Source organism: Heloderma suspectum, chromosome 12, assembly GCF_057233095.1.
Source record: "Heloderma suspectum isolate Gila_16-S chromosome 12, 16-S_ref, whole genome shotgun sequence".
NCBI classification, from domain to species: Eukaryota; Metazoa; Chordata; class Lepidosauria; order Squamata; family Helodermatidae; genus Heloderma; species Heloderma suspectum.
The window spans coordinates 25,541,182-25,550,551 of record NC_139469.1 but is presented as its reverse complement, the minus strand read 5'-3'; the positions used below and the strand labels follow the sequence as shown (position 1 = coordinate 25,550,551).

The window sequence follows — 9,370 nt, the reverse complement described above, 5'->3', positions numbered from 1 at the left end:
GTTCAATAGCAGAGCCAATGCGTTGCATGCAGAACCTCCCAGGTTCAATCCCTGAAATTTCCAAGCAGGGCTGGGAAAGACCCCTGAATGCAGTCCTGGAGAGCGGATGCCAGTTAGTGTAGACCGGAGGTGAGCAGAAGGGGGATCTCCAGATGTTTCGGATTTCAGTTCCCAGAAGTCCCTGCCAGCATGGTCAATGGTCAGGAATGCTAGGAGTTGAAGTCCAAAACTCTGGAGTTCTACTTTCTGCCCACCCCTGCTGTAAGCCAGAACACTGAGGGGGCAATGCCAAACCTTCCTCTGATGTGCTGGGTGACTACGAACATAGGAAGCTGCCTTATTTCAAGTCAAACCATTGACCCATCAAGCACAGTAAACCTGGAACTTTCCTCTTGCAAAGCATGTGCTCTAGCACTGAGCTAACGTCCTTCACCTAAAAATAAAGTAAGGTTCCGGTCCTCACGGTTCTGAATACAGGGCTGAATTTAAAAGGATAATAATAAGCGGCCTCCTGCCAAGTTGGACCATTGGTCTATCTAGCCCTGTATTGCTTACACTGACTGGCAGCAGCTCAGGGGCTCAGACAGGAGTCCTACCTGGAGATGCCAGGGATGAACCTAGGACCTTCTCCATGCAAAGCAGGGGCTCTACCACGAGACTCAAATCATCTGGAGATCTACTTTCTGCCCACCCCTGGTGCAGACAAGACTGAGTTAGATGGACCAATGGATCAATAGTCTGTCTCAGGATCAGGCAAACTATTGTACTGGAATGCACAGATCATGGTGCAGGAAAACAGGCTGGATCTTGCCCATCTTTTCCACCATGCTGAGTGCACCTGGCCCTCTGCAATCTGGTCCGAGGTCTGTAGCAAGATCGGTGACAACTGCCTTCCGGCATCATGCATTGGCCCTGGTGTTACCATCCAGCACGGTCTGCTCCTACACAGACCGTTTGGCAGCCAGCCTGACCTGCAGAGGTCAGCGGGAGAGACTTTTCACAGCAAGAACAGCTCATGCCTGCACAAGAGCAGGAGTGGTTTACAATGTTGGCAACCCTAGATGTGCTTTCATGGCAGGGCTCTTGTTCCCCGGAGTAATTCAATAGGTGAGGAGTTCTTCTATGACTGCAGCTGCACTCAGGGGAAACCTTCAGCTCCTGGATTTCTGCATGTTGTGGAAGTCACAGGAGCCCTTCCAAAAAACAAACATTGGCAACCCCATGAACGTGTATGGCTTCGTCTCTGCGTATTTCCATTACCACTAAACTGTGAGCTTTCTTTTTCTTTAAAAAAAAAAAAAAAGGAGGGGGAGCAATTTGCCCAATTACACCTATTAAATTAACAGGTCTTGTTTAATTGATTATATATGAGCCACTTTGGGATCCTTTTTGGCTGAGGAGCAGCATAAAAATACTTAATATATAAATGGGGGGGGTTGCAGGGCTGCACCCCAAAATGCACACCCCAATGCATGACTCGATTCAGCATCCCCACCGTGTCCCCCTAAGGGACACGGCAAGGTGTCCCTTAGGTGTCCCTCGAGGCAAGGTGGTGAGAATCAAAACGCGCTGATTCGGGTCGAGCTCGGCCTGTGGAACGTTTGCCTGAAAGGCGGCCGTCGGGGCGGGAAGCCTCTCGCCTCCCCGCGACCAAACCGGGTCCGCCCCAGACTTGCCGGGCTGCGGGGCTGATGGGAGCTGTAGCCTGATCTGAAGGGCCCCGGGTTGGGGAAGGAAGCCGAGCGCGCGCCTTCTGGCTCCCGCGGCCGCGGCGGGGCCAGGCCTCCTTGCCCGCCTCCCCCGGGGAGCGGGAAGGCGCTTCCTTCCCTCGCTGGCCGGTCCCGGTCCTTCCCAGCCTCCCACCCCCTCCAGGAAGGGGCGGCTCAGGCGGGCGGCGCGCGCCGACGGATTCTCTCCCCTAGGGGTCGTCGGCACAGCCAGCCGCAGCCGAAGCGGACGGGGGTAGCCGTGCCCGGCGGAGCCAGGGCGCTGCAAACCGGGGCGGCGGCTCAGCTCGCTTCGCGCCCCCGCCCCGCCCCGCCCCGTCCCGCGTCTCCGACGGCCAGGCTGGTGCAGGCGGACGCAGCGGGAGCCGCCTGGGCCGGCGGCGGCGGCGGCGAACGAGCCGCATGCAGCGGCGCCCGGCTGTCCCTTCGCCGTCCGGGAGGGAAGCCGGTGAAGAAACCGGCTGCTCGTAGATTCGCGTCCGGGTGAGCCGGGAAGGGGGCCAGGGAAGAAGCCGGGGGGGGGGAGATCGGTCAAGAAACGAAGGTTGGGGCGGGCGGTCGCGGAAACCCGAGGTAGGGGGCAGCGCGCGGAAAGCGGGAGCCCTAGACGGAGAGGCGGAGGACGCGCTCGCGGGGGGGAGGCTTGGAAACGGAGCCTGGAGGAGGGGAAAGCGGGGCCGATCGGCCGGGGGGAGCCTGCATGGGGAAAGGCGTGCAGCAAGGCGGACGAGCGGCCCCGGGAGGAAACGGGGAGCGGGGAGGAGCGGCGGGGGGCGCCCGTGGAAACCTCGCTCCCCGGGAGCGCGAGCTGGACGGCGCCTAGCGGGCGCGCACGGGCGAGGGGGGCGCCGGGCGGCCGGCGAGGCGAGCGAGCGGAGCTAGAGGGACCCCTCGGGCGGAGCGGACGGGGAGGGCTCTCCGGACCTTCTCCTGCAAGCCCCGCCCCTCCTGGCTGCCTGGGTGGCCGGGCACGTGGCGGGGCTGTTTCCCACCCCGGGAAGGCGGCGCGCCCTCGGCCACCTCCCAGCTAGAGCCCTCCTCCTGCCTCCGGTTCTTCCTGGTCGGATCGGCTGTGTGTCGTCGTCCCCCGCCCGGGCCCCATGGAAAACTGGCGTCCCTGGAGCCAAGCTTAGCGGCGGCCAAGGCGGGCGTGGTGCGCCGCCGCCGCCGCCTCCCCCCCCCCCCCATCCATCCATCCATCCATCCTTCCACGCCTTACTTGAGCCATTGTTCGCTAGCAAAGGCCGGGCAGGTGCGAACTGGTCCGGCGCGGAGAGGCGCGGCGGCGGCGGCGGCAGCCCGAGAGAGCAACGCGTTCCTTGGCCGAGCCCGTCCGGGGATTCAAGTTCCTGACGGTTGGACTTTCTCCGGCGTCATCTGCGCCTCCTCCCCTCTCACACCTTCATGATTTAGAAGATTCCTCCCCTCTAATTTCAACTGTGTAAAGAGGAGCTGGACTCACGTGGCGAAGGGAAAGCACTCTGTACATGTACAGAGGCACTTCCCCACCCCCAGCTTCGGAGGCGTCCTCTCTGTACGCTGTGCTTGGGAGTGCAAATCCATGGGTTTTAACATCCCAGGGAAGAGGCATACGGACCAAGCTGCAAAGATGTCGAGGTCCCCAACCTGCACCAGAAAATAGGTCTTGGGGCTGCCTTTGAAGGCAGCCTGGTCCATAGTGAAAGGTGTTCTCTTTGTGGCATCAGAAGGGTTTTAGTGTTTGACGTTAGACAGGGTTGATTTGAGGTGGGGCCGAGCCTCAGGCCCTGTTCCGATGGCAGGATTTAGCACGTGACGTGAATTAGCACGTGAAGTGGCATTGCTGTTGAGCATGTGCACAGTGTTTTCTTTTTCTCCTGACAAGCTAGCCAGGCATTATTGGGAAATGTGTGCAAGAGAACCCTGGTGCCATATTTCTTTCCTAAGAAAAGTTATTTGTGGACAAGCTGGGTTTGGAACAGAGAAGTGGAGATGGGGTGATGGTGGAATTGTTTTGATACTTTCTCAGCCTGCTGTCTACAGGCCAAGTCCCTGGCCCCCCACACACATCCCCGCTGTTATCTCCAATTTGAGATTGGCGATAACAGCAGGAATTCCTGCAGGAACCCAAGGGGGCTCTGTGCAGAACCTCCATAGACTAGAGGTTTCACAACCCTACTCAAGTGGAAAGGAGTTTCACAGTTGTAGGCAAGCAGTGGACAATATAACGTAGCTGCTGTTGATAAGATGGAGGGACATCAGCAGCTGCCTTATACTGACTCAGACCACTGGTCCATCTAACCAGGTTCTCAACACTGACTGGCAGCCGTGGGTCTCCAGGGTTTCAGGCAGGAGTTTTTCCAGTCCTGCCTGGAGAGCTGCGACCTTCTGCATGCAAGGCAGGGGCTCTGCCACTGAGCCACGCAGGAACAGTCTTGGGAACATAGAGTTCAGCTACTCAGGTCTGTTTAGGTCTGTTGATTATTTATTAAAAACAGTTATTCGCACGACAGCCCTGTAGATGGGTCGCAACCCCATCTTTGCATGTGGGGAGCCAAATCTGAGAGGAGACGATATGCCCAAGGGCCATCCAGTGAGTCCAAAGCTCAGCAAGCTCCCAGGAGCCAGCTATTGCAGGCATGTTCGTTATTCAAGTAAGGCAACCCCAAGAGGCATCTTGTGTTGGGTGAATGGGCCCACCGCAGCCCTCAGGCCATAAAGACGTCTTTCATATCACTTGATGGCCCTGCATATGCAGTACTTTTCATTGCCATCGATTCGCACATCGAGCTGCCAATCATCACACATGGAAAGTAACCAAGGGATGTACATGCATGTGTGAATCTGTCCCGGGTCGGCATCCATTAGACCATGCTGTATTTTTCTCTTGCTGCAGCTTCTTTCCCCGCCCCCAACCCCAGGAGATGCTCTGCAGAAGCCAGAAAAGGACTTGAACTCCTTCCACTCAAAATGACTTAACTTAGCATTATTTGGTGTTTTTCAGTTTTCAATTTCCACAGCTTTTATGGACACATTTTTTTTCCCCCAGGACAGGGTGGAAAAGGACAGAGCCCTTTTGGCTCTGAAGTTCAACCAAATCCCTGTTTGTCTTAGACGTAACTTGATGCAGCTGGTTGTTAAACATTAAGAACAGATTTATTATTATCGGAACCACATTGACAGCGGATTAACAGCCACGTTATAAATTTGTTGCCCTTTGGGCAAAGATCGAGTGTGGTGTCTGTTCCTTAGCGCCTCTGTGCTCTGAAGGGTGGGCGGCGGGGAGATCTCTTTCCTGCCCCCATGGTCGAGTTCAGTTTTATTATTTACATGCTATGTAAATACAGTGACTTTCAAACTGGACCTCCGTAGTCAACAGTGCAACAAGCTTGCAGCTGATTCCATCTGGAAGGGATTTTGTTCTCTGACCAAAATGCATAAAGCTCTCAAAACAACGCAGTGTTTTCCCACTCGTTGCTCAAGGGAATCTTTCTACCCATTTATATTTTATTTATTTTCATTTCTATCTCGACTTTCCACCCCAAGGCCAACAATAACGCACTCAAGGCCAACAATAAAATCAGAGTTAAAAACAAAATCTTAATTAAAAAAAAATTAAAAACACAACAATACATGAAATGAACAGCACCAATTAACCCGCCCTCCACTTCAGCAACAGGCCAGCTTATATACCAAAGGCCTGCCTGAATAAAAACGTCTTTGCCTGCCGGTGGAAGGACAACAGTGAAGGTGCTGACCTAGCTTCCCTTGGCAAGGTGTTCCAGACCTTGGGAGTGGCCACCAAGAAGGCCCTATCTTGTGTCCCCATCAAATGTACCTCCAATGGCAGCAGTACCAAGAGAAAGGCATTCCCCAAAGGTCTTAAAATCCAGGCAGGCTCATATGGAAGAAGGCGGTATTTTAGGTAGCCTAGTCCCAAGCCACACAGGGCTTTATAGGTCATAACCAGCACTTTGAATTGTTCCCAGAAACAGACTGGTACCCAGCAAAGCTGTTGTAACAAGGGAGTCACATGCTCCCGGTAAACGGCCCTGGTCAACAGTATATCTGCAGCATTCTGGATGTTAATGCCATGTCTCATTCAGCATTGCGTGATCAGAAGGATGCACTGGTCAGAGAGTTAAATTTGGGGAGCAGGAGATCCCATGGCTCCGCTGCGAAGTGTACCGGATAACCTTGGCCAAGCTGGGCTCATGATTGACCCTACTTTGCAGGGTTGTTGTGAAGGTGATTGAGAGGAGGACTGGAAAGCCAGATTCTACATAAGGCACTTTGTACGTCCTCCAAGCAAAATGCTGCCCTACGCTCAGAAGGTTAAACCAGCCTGAACGCACGAGACGGGTAAGCGAGTGCCGTCATGGTGCTTGCTTACAAATGTTAGTATCATTGTGGGCCCGGGAGTAGGTTTATCCGACTGGATGGCTGGCAGCTGAATGGGTGAGCAGTGGAAAGTTTTGAGTGATGCAAGATGGAACAAAAGCTCTGTCTCTGGCATCGTATCTTCGGTGGCCCATAGATGACTTTTTGCATTTGCTACATTTATTTATTTATTTATTACATTTATATCCTGCGCCTTCCACCAGGGACCCCAAGGCAGCATACATGATCCTCCTCCTCTCCGTTTTATCCTCACAACATCCCTTTGAGGTAGGCTAGGCTGAGAGTCAGCGAGTGGCCCAAAGTCATCCAATGAGCTTCACCCCATGAAGCTGATTGGTGGGAGATTCAGGACAGATAAAAGGAAGGACTTCTCACAGCGGAAAGTTAAACTATGGAATTCACTACTACAAGATATTGTGATGGCCACCCATTTGGATGGCTTTAAAAAGGGGTCAGACAAGTGCCTGGAGGAGAAGGCTCTCCATGGCTACTAGTCCTGGTGGCTATACGCCACCAGTCTGAGAAGCGGTAGGCCTATGTCCACCAGTTGCTGGGGAACATGGGTGGGACAGTGCTGTTGCACTCATGTCCTGCTTGTGGGTTTCCCGTGGGCAGCTGGTTGGCCGCAGAGCGAGCAGAATACTGGGCTAGATGGACCCTTGGTCTGATCCAGCAGGGCTCCTCTTGTGTCCTTAGCTCAAGGGCAAACTTCCACTTCAGAGAAGCTGTCGGGGGCTGCATTCCAGTGGTGGGTGGGGTCGAAGGCAAAAGAGGCAGCACCAAAAATAATATATTGTAGCTTAATTTCAACATTTTAGAATGGGTAGAAAACTGCAGAAAAGCCAGGAAATCGCCAAACAATTGGTGTTTGGGGGGAAGGGGGCGTGGCCAAGGGAAGGGGGCGTGGCCATCTGGGGAACACTGAAAGGCTGGATTTTACCCCCAGGTCTGAGGTCCCCCCCTTGCCATTTCCCCAGTCTGCATCTATTCTCTCCCCGCTCTAACTGCTGTTAGATACTCCCCCATTCTACCTGAAGAAGCCAACCGGCCTGGTTTGTTGTTCACTCATGTCTGTCTCTTCGTGACCCCATGGACCATAGCACGCCAGGCCTTCCTGTCCTGCGCTCTCTCCCGGAGCGTGCTCAAGTCCATATTCATTGCAACGGTGATGCTATCTAGCCATCTCATCCTCTGCCGTCCCCTTCTCCTTTTGCCTTCAGTCTTTCCCAGCATCAGGGTCTTTTCCAGGGAGTTTTCTCTTCGCATTAGGTGGCCAAAATATTTGAGCTTCAGCTTCAGGATCTGTCCTTCCAATGAGCCTGGTAGTTGAATCTTATTTCAGTCCTGGTGATGGGACAGCCTAAGCACAGTCGGCTAGCTTACGGAGCACACACGGCTCTGTCCTCCAGCATCTCGCCGCTGCTCTGCCTGGTGCCCGCTCGCAGCCTGATCAAGCTGACGTTGCGGTGTGGCTGCGCCAGCGTGCATCCTGTGAGCAGAGCCACATGTGTGCGCCCACAAAATACTGGCTGGAGGGCAAGGCCTGGGCCGCTTGCTCCCTTTCCCAATGGCACCGCCTGAGCCAACAACAGCGAGACAGTTAGCCAGCCCAGGCCAGCAACTAGAAAGCTTTGCTGCCTCTGGGGCACTGGCTTGGGAGGATGGGAACAGCCACGGGGCTCGGGAGGAATGACCTGCCATGGGGCTGTCGCTGCCAGCCGCCAGTTTCTGCTACACAAGAAAGCCACCTAGCTCTGCCTTAGAGCCGGGCCAGCCTTGCCCTCTACGTGCAGTTTCGTCACTCTGCCCCTCTCCCTCACACCTGTGCCTGTTCTGCAGAGGAATACCAGCAAGGAATCCCAGCACATTTGCGCTGGGGTGGAGCGTGCAATGAAGAGCAGGTGGAGTTTGGGTGCCAGATGGCAACCACACTCCGTTAGGGCCCGCAAGCTTTGCTCACGGTGACGTGGCTTCTTCCCCAAGTGGGGCTCATTTGTTGTATAAAAGAGGTGGCGTGATCCAAGTTTGCCTCGAAGGTGCCACCATCTGATCTGGAAGACCTGCCCCCTAGGCCTGTTTTGGTGGGAGAGAAGGAAGGCACTCTGCACATGAACAGGTGCATTCCCATCATGTTCATGATAGCTTATCAACAATCTCAACCGTGATACTAAAACCGGATTTGGGGGGCATGAATAATACCCTAAGGTGAGCCACAATTCCAGCTAGTACCGATATATAATTGTTGGCTTCTTTTCTTCCCCTTACCCCCGGGGTTACACCTACCTTTTGAGAAATTCTGTCCATCGGGTAAGCAAAACTGTTACTCCACAAGAGCGCGGAAATCTTCAGGGGGAGAGGTCCAGATGCTTGCTCTAAAAGAGCACGGGCACCCCTGCAGCAGAGATGGGACCTGGCTTTTTTGGTTTGACACGTGAGGAAACTGGTGACCTCACAAGTGCTGCCATGGCAACCGATGATGAAGTCACAAGCAGAGCTGTGCCTGTAGCAAAGAAGGAAGGGGAGAGAAAAGAGCAGCCTTGGATCTGAGTAAAGGAGGGAGTGCGTACAGTTCCTTCGGCTGCCTAGCCAAGCATGTTCCCAGAGTTAAGGATTGCCCCACCCTGACATCTCCCCTTCCCTGGTTGAGATTTCTTGTCTCCCTGCAGGATGCACCCTTCCCTGAGGGACCCTCGGGGGCCACTCGGCTGGTGAAGAGCCCACGTTTCCACTGGAGAGCCTTGTTCCACGAGGGGTCCGGAGCCAAAGGAGCAGCCATGCTGGTGAAAGAATACCGCATCTGTATGCCCCTCACCACTGAAGAGGTAAATCCCAGGCAGTTCTGGTGCTTAGCATGCAACTGGGCTAGTTCAGTGTGCGTGTGCTTTTATTCCATTGAGCTGAAGCCCTCTCCAAGCCTTGTCTGGATCTGGGGGCCCTCTTTGCAAGTTCCCCGCAGATGTGCAAGGGACATGGATGGATGCAGCCCTCTGGCTTTTAAGAGGCCTAATGATGGAACTGCAGGAGAGGAAGCTTGGAGTCGAGGAAGGATCGGGGTGGGCTGCGTCTGTGTGGTCAGGAGATGATATAAGTGGCAAGGAGAGGGACTGGAGTGGGCCGCCTACCAAGGTCCACAATTGAGGGTTGCCAGAGCAGTTGTGTGCAGAGATGGGGGTTGCAGAGGGGATCCAGGAATAGGCAACCTGAAGTCCTCCAGATGTTTTGGACTACAGCTTCCGCAAGCCACAGCCAGCGTGGCCAGTGGT

General features: G+C 54.6%; 1 protein-coding gene across 1 annotated transcript in view; it reads left to right on the top strand.

The window, feature by feature from the left end:
- The first annotated feature begins 1,930 nt into the window (after window positions 1-1,930).
- The window catches only part of LOC146336729 (cytoplasmic phosphatidylinositol transfer protein 1-like), a 48,798-nt gene continuing 41,358 nt past the window's right edge, over window positions 1,931-9,370 (top strand). Inside the window, exons 1-2 of the mRNA XM_084818839.1 lie at window positions 1,931-2,210; window positions 8,774-8,929. Of these exons, the coding sequence (XP_084674965.1) occupies window positions 8,882-8,929 (48 nt within the window). The 5' untranslated portion in view covers window positions 1,931-2,210; window positions 8,774-8,881. The remainder of the gene's footprint in view (window positions 2,211-8,773; window positions 8,930-9,370) is intronic.